The sequence below is a fragment of the Zeus faber genome, assembly GCF_960531495.2.
Source record: "Zeus faber genome assembly, chromosome: 14".
NCBI lineage: Eukaryota > Metazoa > Chordata > Actinopteri > Zeiformes > Zeidae > Zeus > Zeus faber.
In genome coordinates, this window is record NC_137200.1 from 3,076,610 (window position 1) to 3,089,937 (window position 13,328).

Here is a 13,328-nt window from a genome sequence, read left to right on the forward strand (position 1 = left end):
AAAGACCCAGCCACGTTTCATCTTCAATGCCCTTGCTGATGGAAGGAGGTTTTCACTCAAAATCTCACGGTACATGGCCCCATTCATTCTTTCCTTTACACGGATCAGTCGTCCTGGTACCTTTGCAGAAAAACAGCCCCAAAGCATGATGTTTCCACCCCCATGCTTCACAGTAGGTATGGTGTTCTTTGGATGCAACTCAGCTTTCTCCTCCAAAAACAACAAGTTGAGTTTTTACCAAAAAGTTCTATTTTGGTTTCATCTGACCATATGACATTCTCCCAATCCTCTTCTGGATCATCCAAATGCTCTCTAGCAAACTTCAGACGGGCCTGGACATGTACTGGCTTAAGCAGGGGGACACGTCTGGCACTGCAGGATTTGAGTCCCTGGCGGCGTAGTGTGTTACTGATGGTAGCCTTTGTTACTTTGGTCCCAGCTCTCTGCAGGTCATTCACTAGGTCCCCCCGTGTGGTTCTGGGATGTTTGCTCACCGTTCTTGTGATCATTTTGACCCCACGGGGTGAGATCTTGCGTGGAGCCCCAGATCGAGGGAGATTATCAGTGGTCTTGTATGTCTTCCATTTTCTAATAATTGCTCCCACAGTTGATTTCTTCACAACAAGCTGCTTACCTATTGCAGATTCAGTCTTTCCAGCCTGGTGCAGGTCTACAATTTTGTTTCTGGTGTCCTTTGACAGCTCTTTGGTCTTGGCCATAGTGGAGTTTGGAGTGTGACTGTTTGAGGTTGTGGACAGGTGTCTTTTATACTGATAACGAGTTCAAACAGGTGCCATTAATACAGGTAAGGAGTGGAGGACAGAGGAGCCTCTTAAAGAAAAAGTTACAGGTCTGTGAAAGCCAGAAATCTTGCTTGTTTGTGGGTGACCAAATACTTATTTTACTGAGGAATTTACCAATTAGTTCATTAAAAATCCTACAATGTGATTTCCTGGATTATTTCCCCCCATTCTGTCTCTCATAGCCAAAGTGAACCTATGATGAAAATTACATTAAGTGGGAGAACTTGCACAATTGGTGGCCGACTAAATACTTTTTTGCCCCACTGTATATGCGGCGGTGACGGTAATGAGCTCAACCCCGTAGTGATTCATAGTCATGTGACTACGGTTATTGTCACAGCCCTAGTTGACTGTAATCATTTTCGGTCGGTATCGCAGGTGTTCCTGGGTTCAGATGAGCAGCTGCAGGATCTGTATCAGAACCACCAGAGGACAGTGAGGGAGAAGGAAAGGAAGCTGACGGAGAGCCAGAAGGAGCTGGAGAGAGCAGCACGGGAGTGCCAGAGGCTGAACAGGGTTAAATCTGATCTGCTGGTAGAACATGGTACACACACACACACACACACACACACACACACACACACACACACACACACGTTTTAAATTACATTTTAAAGATGTTTTCTCCCTGAGTGAGCTATGTTCTGTACCACAAATAGCAACCGTAGCAATGTGAAACTTGAAAGCCAAGCCGCTATATTTCAAGTTTTTTCAAATCAACAGCCCAACAACATTCTTGCGGCTCTGATATACTTTCCGCAATGGCTGTGCGGATGCAGACAGTACACAGTTAGAGGATGCACACGCGATTGGGTTTAAACTACATTTTGGTGTGCAACAGAAATCAAAATAGCGACCTCTTCACAACAAGAAGAGCTCCTTTGTCTGATGTATTTTTGTCTGAAGAAGTCCTGAAGTTGGCTCTATCTTGTCTATTATTTCTGTTTCATTTATTTATCTTCCCATGATCATAAATAATAATTGTCTGAGATAACTCTTTTTTCATTTTGTTCAGTGTGTGACAAACCTGCCAAAGAACATTACTTTCAAGAACAATAAACACATCAGTTAAAGTGTAAAAAATAACTATTTTTGAGATGCGTTTAAAGGTGTGAGTGAGAGCATCTATTTTACTTTTTTACTTGCATGTGTGGACAGTCTGCGCGGTCACAAAATCTGGGAGGTGCACGGACTGTCCGCACAGACATCCGCGGTCATCTGCGGAGAGGAGTAGAAGATGACTATTATGTCACGCGGACCCTTTAGGAAAGTATAATTTGGCCTTTATGCCTCCCACACAAATCGAACATTTTAAAGGTATTTCTTTGGCTTAATCGGGCCTCAAAATATTTGTGTGGTAAATATTGTATTGGCCTTATCGCACACCAGCCTGACGAGGCAGATTAAAAACAAGGGAGCTGGATGGATGAATGAAAGATTATTTATTAGCTTGAATGCCAGCAACCAGGTATTTTTCTCTCTGTCTCCAGGGCGCCTGCAGCTGGAGGCTGATCGTCACACTCAGAATATAAAAAACCGTGATGCTCAGGTGAGAGTTGTACAGTGTTGATGAAGCACAAATTTGCAGGAAAAATAATGATTATAGGAACATTGGTCTCAAAATTTGTCACAATGTGAGGTATGGAATATCCAAGGGAGTTTTATGTGAAAGTCTTCCTTCTAGCAATTATTAGGTGTTTTACCTTCTTTTGTGTTACCTTCAAACCAATAATGTTTAAATCGAAAAACGAATCGAATCGTGAACTTCAACTTGAAAGTCGAATTGTGACACCCCATATATATATATATATATATATATATATATATATATATTTGTTTATGCAATCAATACAAAGCGATAACGTACATGTATTGGGTATTTAAACGACATCCCTCGGATTGGACCAGATGCTACGACCTGTGGTTCTGGAAGCCTTCCCTCTCCTTTCACTCAGCATCCACTGATACCCAGTTGTCCATGACCGGAAATGGTCGGTTTTCACCAGTGTCAGATATATTTCATGATTCTGTGTTGGTCAAATTTACACGCCCGATACTGTGCTTATGTACTCGTACTTGTAAAAATGCTTCAATACCTAAACTCGATACCAACGTAATGTAACGTAGTTGATGCTCAAAAAGAGCCAAAGAAAGAAAGTATCGGCCGTTAGGAGGTACTTTAAGGTAAACAAAGAAGATTATATATAATATTTTTCACCTGACAATATTCTTATGTTATGCACGTTGTGTGTAGCTATCACTATCACAGCGGAGCTCCACTGCCCCACTCGTGATGAAAAGTTTGACTCTTTTTTTTGAGACGAGTCACTCGGTAAAACAAATCGTTCGATTTGATTCACTTGGTTTAACGCGCCAGGAGCAAAGGAGGACTTCCAGTGAACGAGAGCAAGAAGAGTCGGCCATTTATTTGATTTGTTTATTTTTTTATAATGGTTGCAATTTATTTGCAAAGTACCATATAAATATAATATAAATGTATATTTGCACTTAAAGTGAAAAAGATTTTCATTTGAAGTTTGAACTGGACATTTCCATGTTAGTTATATTTTGGGTCCTACTAAAACTCAGTGAAAGTTACAGTTTGAATTATACTGAAACTTGGTGACAGTCCCATATTCAATTTTATTGGAACTCTGTGACAGTTTCATATTCTATATTTGTTTCACAGTGAATAATGAACAATAATAAACAGTGTCAAAATCAGGAATCTCACTATTGACGTAACTGAAATTTGCAGCGGTAGTCTGTATGTGCAGCTGGTATATCACGTGAGCGTGATCAGATCACGGGATGTATTTGTCATTGAAGTAGAGCAGATCAGAAATCGGAATCTGCACGTCAGACTTAAAAAAAAATCTGAAATAGGAATCGGCCAAGAAAATTTCAATATGTGCATCTCTAGTTGGTAAAATGTTCGGTAACTTTGCAAGATGATACATTTCAAGGGATATATATCCAATGAGATAAATTACTATATATAGTTGGCCGTAGTAGCTCACATACAATGTGATTAGCCTCGTTATGAGACGGCTACAGTGTGAATGACTGATGGAGTCATTTCTCTGCAGTAACTCAAACACCATGGAGACTCCCTGTTGAGAGAGCTCAGGCAGAGACCTCCCAAGTTGTCCCAAGTTGTTATAATTTATTTTTATCTCCTCTTTTCTCTCTTACTTTTCTCTCATCCCATCTGTCATTGCTCACTGTCCCAGGTGCGTGCCTTGGCATCCTCTCTGGAGTTGGAGGGCTACGATCGTACGCCTTTCACACAACTCCAGCTCCAGAGCTTTCATCGGCATGTGACCGAGAGACTGGACCAGGAGAAAGAAACAGCCAATCAGATCATGGTAAGAATTTGATTGGAGGAGGAAAAAAGATACAGCGTGTCGATACGGACAAAGGGTCTGTTTATGATTGATTTGTGTTTGATTGTGATGTTTATTAATATTTATATTAGAAGAGTTAGTAGGATTATTTGGAAATATTAACAACTTACAATAACTACTATTGTAATAAATATAATAAAATAAATGGATTTAATAAATATTAGTGATGGCACAATCCCACTTTTACTTTTCCAATGCGATAATCTTCCATATCTACCAATACCACCAATCTGATATTTTTTCTCTTTAACAAATAGTAGGCTTTAAATGAACTATTTTTATTCATGCACTTCGATAGACAACTAAAACCACTTGCTCTAAGAGCACCATGATCAAACAAACACTTTGCTGCCTTACTTACCACCTTACTATCTACTTTACTACAGGAAGAAACACATTGGCAACAACATGCCCTGTACAAAACCACTGCTTTGTTTTTTCAGCTAAACCAACAGAGCAGTAGTGGAAAAAACTGACATATCACTTGAAGTGCAAATTATTAGAGTATTTAAAACAGAATTTCTTCTCTATAGGTTAATGCACAACAGCGATGTCGCCAAACTGTTTCTTTAATTCTTCAGGCTATATTTGATTATTCTTGAGATTCTTTTTTTTTTTCCCCCTCAGATATTTGATCCAGCATTTTTTGCTGGTATAAATCTAAATTGAGATGTCTGCCATCACCATCATATACAGCTTGTTACGCTCTAAAAAAGGGCTCTCCTGTTGCTCCTCGTGTGCTGGTGTTTGTCTCCTAGGTGGACCTGCAGGAGAAGGAACAGCAGAAGCAGCAGGCCATCGACGAGATGCGGGATAAGAAGACAGGCCTGGAGAGGACGGTGGAGCTGAAGAGGGACCTGCAGACCAAGAAGCAACAGGAGCTGAGGAACATAAGTGCCGAGCTGCTGAGGCTGGAGGGCTCGTCCAGCCGACTGCAGGAGCTAGAGAACGAGCTGACCAGGACTGTGAGCATGTGCAGACAGGAAAACATTTTATTTTCGCGTCATATTATAATCCTCCCATTTACGATGTGTTGGACACCAATCCTGGTGAGGCTCTGCATGCTGTCACTGTCTGTCAGTATTGCTGGGATACAGTATATATCATTATAATTATCGATATTGCCATAAGAGACTAGATATCGATAACGATGTTTGTCGTAACATTGTAATATAGTTAAATGTTGTCTTTAAGGTGGCATAGGCGGTGTGTAATGTAATTTTTTGAACTTCATAGACTGTTCTAGATGCCTATACCTGCTTAGTTAGAATCCACATTACTAATGATTGTTTCGCCAATGTTTACTGTGTGTAAATGTGTTATGAAAGCATCAATAGTCATCCACAAAATGCTGTCAATCAATCAATATCAAGGTATCATTCAAAAAATTGTGAAATTATTTTTTTTTACTTTTATGTTTATGTCCCATCCTGCCCCCCATCAGGAGCGTGAGCTACAGAGTGCAGTGCAGGCATCTAACATAGAGGAGCTGAAGGTGGAGGTGTTGGAGCTCCAGCGGGAGAAGTCGGAGCTGGACTGCACACAGCGACGGCTGGACCAGGAGATGGAGACGCTCAACACACACACCACTGCCCGCACACAGATGGACATGCTGAGGAAGGACAAGGTGACCACCGCCAGAGAACCTAATTTCAACACTTTGCCCCTTTCGTCCCTGGGGCTTCATTAAGTGCCTGTCTTGTTAAGGCCAAAGAGAATTGCTGTTCTGTATGAAGAGATGACATGCTTTAAATATATTATGCACCTGCTAGAACAGGGGTTCCTGTCCTTTTCTTTTTTTTCCCCCCTAAATCAAGCCCAATTCCACTCGTCTATTTCCAAGACAGTGCGAGTTGCCTTTGCCGCAATGGCCGAGATGCATGTCTTTTGAGACGAGTGATTGTTTTTATCAGGGACTATTGGTAGACCCCCTGTGGCTGTCTGGCACCCCAGATTGGGAACCACTGTGGTAGACAAGTTGCAGTGGCCATTTTCCCCACAAAAGATCTATTGCAATTATCATAGAAACCCATATTGTGATACATTTTATATCAGAATTATCTGAAAAAATTCTAGAAGAAATAAAAAACTACTTTTTCTCTGTTGGTCCAATAAAAATGTACCGTGGTTTACAGTAAAACAACCATGTTCACCTTTCTTTATCGCCTCTCCTTCATATCTTCTTTCCACTTACTTCATTCTGCTGCTCTCTTTCCTTAATACAGGCTGAGAAGGAGGAGCAGATACGTAAGATCAAGGCCCGTCACAATGATGATCTGGTGTCCCTGCTCGGCCATTTTCCCAACAAGAGGGAGCTGGGCGACTGGATCTACGCCAAGTCCAAGGAGATCAACAGCACCAGGGACAAGCTGGCTAAACTGAAGTTCGTAGCATTCATACAGTATTGAGCCAATTATCGTCACACAAATAAGGTTCCTTGAATATCAGCTTGTGCCTGAACCTTCACTTTTTAGATGTACCATAATTGACACTTGATTTTTGTAATTACTAGGGGTGCCACAATTCTCCAAGTCCACGATTAGATTTGACTTTCGATTTTAAGGTGTTCGATTCGATTTTCGTTTTAAACATTTATTTTCAGCAGTGACGGCTATGCCATTGTTAGACTATCGAGTCTTGATTTGTAAATAAAAACGCTTCTTTCTCAATAATTAACCTTTATCTAAATATTACAAATTATAAATAAATATTCTATTATTTAAACAACACACCTAAAAAGTTAAGATCTTTTGCAAAACTAGACTTCAGAATAATAAAAAATAAGTTACTTATTACATGACTTTTAAGTTACTCACCAAAATAAGGGGAATGCTGGTAGTAGAAGGCAAATTACTACCTGCAGCTCCGCAGCACCAATCAGATCAATCTTTTCTCCAAACCAAGCAAATAACAACTATAGATGTATTTCATTTATTCAGTTTCCTGCTGCTGCTCTGCTGTGGAGCAGGTCGCTCCTGAGAAAATTCCACCCGCGTTCTCGGGGCCTGGGGGCAAATATCCCGCGGCCCAGCACGGTCCACGAGCTGATGGTTGGGAACCTCTGCACTAGAGGACATTCCGTCGGTGATGGTCGGGTTTATTTCCCACTTTCATCACCAGGGACACCTTCTCTGTGACTCTGTCCCCGATAACCCCCTCTCCATGCATTATGCGCAGAAAATATCTTAACAAGTCTACGAAGTGTGCCCTGTTCCTCCTTGCCCCGTCCCCACACTGTTGTTTATTTGTTTTATTGGATGAACGAGGCATGACAATCGGGGCGCCTGGAAAGCCATGTTCTGGTATGTGTCCGGATAATTCACACACATAAAAATATATTAATGATTCCCCTTATTTATAATTCCCCATTGGAATGGTATCCCTGTGCATTTCGTAAGCTTCTTATCTGGTTTATCCTGTTGTTGTAATGCACACTGACTGACAAAAAAATCGAGTGCTCGATTTGAAGAATCTCAGGCGATTGACTTGATTGGTTTCCGACTGAAAAGGGCATCCCAATGATTTTTAGTAGAATTAGTTATATCAACTACATTTACATTTACATTTAGTCATTTAGCAGACGCTTTTATCCAAAGCGACTTACAATTATTCAAACCCTGACGGACGCAGCCATCAGGAGCAATGAGGGGTTAAGTGTCTTGCTCAAGGACACTACAGCATGCTAGCAGGAGGAGCCTGGGATCCAACCAGCAACCTTTAGATTACTAGACCACCAGCTCTACCGCCTGAGCTACTGTCCCCCTCTTAGAATTGCAGCGTTATTGTTGTTTTTAATGTAATTATTGATTTATTTCAGTAAGGACCTAGCGTCCAGTGAGCAGAACAAAGCCCACATCGCCTCTGAGCTTCGCAGGAAGGAGCAGCAGCTCGCCAGCGATGAGGAGAAGTTCTTCAATGTTTGTGGGAGTCAAGATCTGGAGCAAGACCTGAGCAAGCTGCAGGACGAGCTGGAGAAGACTTCCAAACAAAGAGGTGGGAAACGTGGAATACAGGAGAACGTTGATTCCAACCAAGTATCACATCAAAACATCAAAGTACCACTTCCAAGCCAAACATCTCATGAATAAATCTCAATGGACATCATGCACATACCTCTCTAATATGCAACTTCTCAACACATCTCCAATATGCATCTCACAACCAAAGGCAAATACAAGTTATGTTTAGTGTTCCCTCTCTCTACTCCAACACACCCATGATGTTATGTTTGGATTTTTGAGAACTTAAGTTAGAACAATATGCCATCATAGCGTAGCGTAATGTCAGTGTAAATTGGCTTTCTGACCTGCGCATAAATACAATTTGAATAATCTACTTCATTTTATTTATTTATTTTTATTTTTTCCCATTATATTATCCTTTCATTCTGTAACGGTAAACTACATAACAAAAAATTATAATGTTAAAAAGTACAACCTGGGGGTGCTCCACAGTTACACATTCCCCACTTTAAGAAATATCTTATACTAGGTGCAAGATCCAAGAAAGGATTGTCAGAGTAGATCAAGATCAAAAACGTGAGGTTTCCCAGAGTGAAATTTACCTCACCTGACTTGGAACTAAATACCAAGTCAGGTGAACATCAGTGGCTAAGCAAGCTTAGCCACAGTGGCATGATTCATAGGTAGCATCAGTGGCTAAGCAAGCTTAGCCACTGATGCTACTTTCTGTGTTTTTAACACAGTGCAGATTGTAACTTATTCAAGATTGCCAATTGGCTCCAAGAATACAACTGTATTTCTGCCAAAAGAACAAGTATTCTACAGCCATCAGGAATGTATGTCTTCTGTCATTTAGATTTCTTTGTTTCTGTTTTATTCACAAGGCCATATCCTAATAATACACAATTTGTCTGCTGTCTAAATTTATGAAGAAGACAAGGATCCAAAATTTCTCCCTTTACAAGGTCTGAAATGATTTTGATGGAAAGAAAAACAAAAGATGCAGTTTATGGATTCGGATTTGATAATGTCATGATTCATAGGTAATTTCTGATGATTTACAGGCGCCAATTCAATTAAACTATTGTTATTCAATATCAACATTAATTTCATTTTAGTTAACTTTTTTATTCTAAGACCATGGAACATTACCAGCAAATTGATTAAACTAATTCTTCCAAAGTAAATTCGGATAATGTCACAAGTCTAGTCAGTTTTTCCAAGTCTTATTTCTGAATAAACTGAAAAGCAGAATTGTAGCTAAGTAATCTAAATCTGTAAACAAATATGTAATTTGAGTCAGTGTGGAAAAAGGAACAACTACATTACAACGCGATGCTTGAATAGTAATACTTTTAAGTAATAAAGGTTTACTTAGCTTTATTACTTCAACTTATTACTATTCCCCCACCCTCCTTTATGGTACTCAGAGAGGATACACAGTGTGATCTAACCTCCCTCGCTCCCTTCAGCTATGCTGGCGGGGGCTACAGCGGTCTACACCCAGTTCATCAGCCAGCTGACGGAGGAGCGGGAGCCGTGCTGCCCCGTGTGCCAGCGCACCTTTCCTTCAGAGCCGGAGCTGCAGGACGTGATCAGCGACATGCAGTCCAAGCTGCGTCTGGTCCCCGACAAGCTGAAGAACACCGAACAGGACCTGAAGAGGAAGGAGTGCAGGAGGGATGACATGATGGCTCTCAAACCGATCAGGTGAGGAGATCATATGGACATTTTGTCCGTGATGGCGTTGTTTAAACCCTTTGTGAATGAAGATCTAACGTACAGTGTCTTAAATTGATATTGCCGATTTATTACTGATGACAATTTTTTTGTAATCGTGTGATATTTCACACCCTATCTAAATTTCTCTGCCATTTTAATTTGAAAGTCATTGGTGTACATAGCACGGAAAAGATAAAGCACATTTATGCCACTGGTTATTACATGCGTACACTTGAGAATGCCACCAAACTTTCTGAATGAAACACTGTTCAGGAGAAACGGACACATGCATCAGTGGCAAAATAAAATTTGACAAAAGAAAAGCATCCCCACCTTGTCGCAGGTCAGCCTGTTACTCTTTTCCTCCACAATTTTGTCATTATTAGTCATCTCTGCATTACAAATTAATTTATGTGGAATTATTTGTTATATTCACAGACGAGATGTTTTGCTCACTAAGCCCCATGGAATGAAAGCTGTAAATCCACTGTTCCATATTGGAGTAATGTGGGAACAGTAGTCGGTGTTGATGTACCGTAAAAGTCGTTCTGTAAATTTCCCCACTCAACATTTAAGAGGTTTATTTACATACGTTCATACATACACTACTCACAAAAAGTTAGGGATATTTGGCTTTCGGGGGAAATTTATGGAAAATGTAAAAAGTAGGGCATTTAAGTAGAAGCATGCAATGGTGATTTCCTCATCTCAAACAATTTATTGAAACAAAAGCCAACAACAGTGGTGGATATACCACAACAAAAAATGTCAATGTCTCAATAGCTTGTCATGTGCCCTTGAGCATCAATTACAGCTTGACAACCACGTCTCATGCTGTTCACAAGTCGACTTATTGTCTGCTGAGGCATGGCACCCCACTCTTCTTGAAGGGCGGCCCTCAGGTCATTGAGGTTCTGGGGCACAGAGTTACGAGCCTCTACACGGCGACTCAGCTGATCCCACAGGTTTTCTATGGGATTCAAGTCTGGAGAAAGTGCAGGCCACTCCATTTGAGGTACCCCAGTCTCCAGCAGCCGTTCTGTAATGATATGACCTCGATGAGCTGGAGCATTGTCGTCCATGAAGATGAAATGAGGCCTGTGTTGTTCATGCAGGGGCACATTGACTGGATTAATGATGTTATTCAGGTAGTATGGGCTTGTCACTGTACCATTCACAAAGTGTAGGGCAGTTCTGTATTGACTAGACACACCTGCCCACACTGTAACACCACCACCACCAAAGGCTCGTCTGGTGACAACAGTGGCTGGTGCATAGCGCTCTCCTTGACGTCTCCAACATCGTTGGCGGCCATCATTTCTGCTCAACGTGAATCGACTTTCATCAGAGAACAGCATGAGGCCCACTGGTCCCTCGTCCAGCGTAAATGCTCCCTGGCCCATGCAAGACAATGATGCCTGTGCCTGGTGGTGTGGTCAGGTACCCTTGCATGTCGTCTACCACACAGACCACGCTGATGTAAACGGTTTCGAATGGTCTGACGTGACACTTGGTGCCTCTCACCTCCCTTAAATGTGCCTGGAGTTGAGTGGCATTCATCATCCGGTTCCGCAGGGCACTGTTCACAATGAAGCGGTCATCAGTGTGGGATGTGGCCAAAGGACGTCCACTTCTATGCCTTTCTGTGACTCTTCCAATGTCTCTGTATCTCTGTTGCAACCTGCTGATGACACACTGTGACACTCTAAGCTCAGTGGCCACTTCCCTCTGAGAACATCCTGTTTGAAGCCTGGCAATGGCGAGGTACTGTTGATCAATTGTTAGGTGTCGTCTTGGTCTCATGATGTCAAAATGTGAACAGCATGATGAAGAGGACTGTTTAAATACCAATTCTAATTGAACCAGGAAAGTAATTGGTCGATTCATGGATCAAACACCTATGGTGAATTTTGCCGTTCAGCTCCTTGTTAGAGAACAGCAAGTTGTGCAAAAAGTACTGAAACATTGAACAGTTGGACATGTGCATTCAAAAGTTTAGAGAAGGTCAAATTAAGTTCACCTGTAAAGATTATAGTGAATTTTAGGTTCATCCTGAAATTTCACCCGAAAGCCGAATATCTCTAACTTTTTGTGAGAGTGTATATGCAGTGAAATGTCTTAAACTCTCGACCTTGTATCATTTACGCGAAAATTACTGTACAGTTGTGAATTGGTGTTTGTAAATGGAAGCAGTGACATTGCCAGGACAAGCACATAAAGTAGGTCTGGAGCCGAATCCAAATACCGGCCAAGCAGAAATAGTGGGTTTTTATGAATATCTATTTCGTACAAATATTTAAAATATAATTTGTTTTGCAGGAACTGTTGCGCTCAGCTACAAAGATGAGAAAATTAAACACGTCCAGTCTCTACAGAGACAGGTCTTTATATTGTTCAATTTTATTCTTTTTCTTCTTAAAAATGCCAGTCAGACCCGAGACGTGTCTTTTTAGAGTTTGGGGTGCGGTGCAGGGACATCAGGCACAAGCGCTTCTCTTGCCCGCAGGCTGCACTGGAGTGCGGGGCTGGAGAGGGAACGAGCAGACAGGGAGAGGTAGAACGTGTGGAGGACATTCCTTCTCCGGAGGGAGAGAGTGTAGGACAGGTTGGAGTGCTGGTCTCTGAGAGCCAGGATAAAAATTTTAACAGATTCAGATTGTACGTCCGTTGCCAACAGATTGTCCAAACAATCGCATCTACACTGGACATAATGGACTTACTTACCTTACGTACAGTGTCCATAACAGTCATCTAATTTGGGAACAGACTCCATACGGAACTTCTCTGTAAAGCCTTTGCCGGATATTTTTTGATCTAGCAATGTTATGGATTCCATGTGGGAAAAGGGCTCTAGTTAAACATTTTTGCACATTCCAAATCCACCAAAAAAGCTTGAAGTTAACAAAAAGTATATTTGCTATATAATCCAAAACAATTTGTTTTTAATGGTACCTGCCTGACCATCTTTGATTTATTCAATTAATAAAAGTAAATCCAACTCAAATTTGGTCTAGATGTTGTAGATTCTATATTTATGTTCTATATTAATGTCCTATATTGTAATTTTCTATTCATTCATTATTTCAACCTTTATTTATTCTCGAAAATCATTGAGGGCATGCCCTCATTTACAATGGTGACGAGAGTACATAAAAATAAATCAATTATTAATTATATTCTATTTATATTCAGTATTCTATAATTAATATTTGTATTTCATCAAACCCATCTGGATCATCAAGACTTGTGAGTAGCTCTTGTCAGGTTTTCACCAGTAGATGGGGCTCAATGCTCATAGAACAGACTAGTCCTCTGGCTTTCCCCCCACACACTGGAGAGTAAAGCTAGGTTTATATCTTCCATGGTGGTGCACATGCCATGATGTTGCCATGGCGTGTGGGGATCTGCACGACATTGCGAATTTTGACGCGAGG

General features: G+C 41.0%; 1 protein-coding gene across 1 annotated transcript in view; it reads left to right on the forward strand.

The window, feature by feature from the left end:
* Positions 1 to 13,328, forward strand: part of rad50 (RAD50 homolog, double strand break repair protein) — a 56,637-nt gene that overhangs the window by 8,839 nt on the left and 34,470 nt on the right. The window contains exons 8-15 of the mRNA XM_080014274.1: positions 1,182 to 1,347; positions 2,294 to 2,352; positions 4,037 to 4,171; positions 4,969 to 5,175; positions 5,655 to 5,837; positions 6,436 to 6,593; positions 8,028 to 8,203; positions 9,645 to 9,882. Of these exons, the coding sequence (XP_079870400.1) occupies positions 1,182 to 1,347; positions 2,294 to 2,352; positions 4,037 to 4,171; positions 4,969 to 5,175; positions 5,655 to 5,837; positions 6,436 to 6,593; positions 8,028 to 8,203; positions 9,645 to 9,882 (1,322 nt within the window). The remainder of the gene's footprint in view (positions 1 to 1,181; positions 1,348 to 2,293; positions 2,353 to 4,036; positions 4,172 to 4,968; positions 5,176 to 5,654; positions 5,838 to 6,435; positions 6,594 to 8,027; positions 8,204 to 9,644; positions 9,883 to 13,328) is intronic.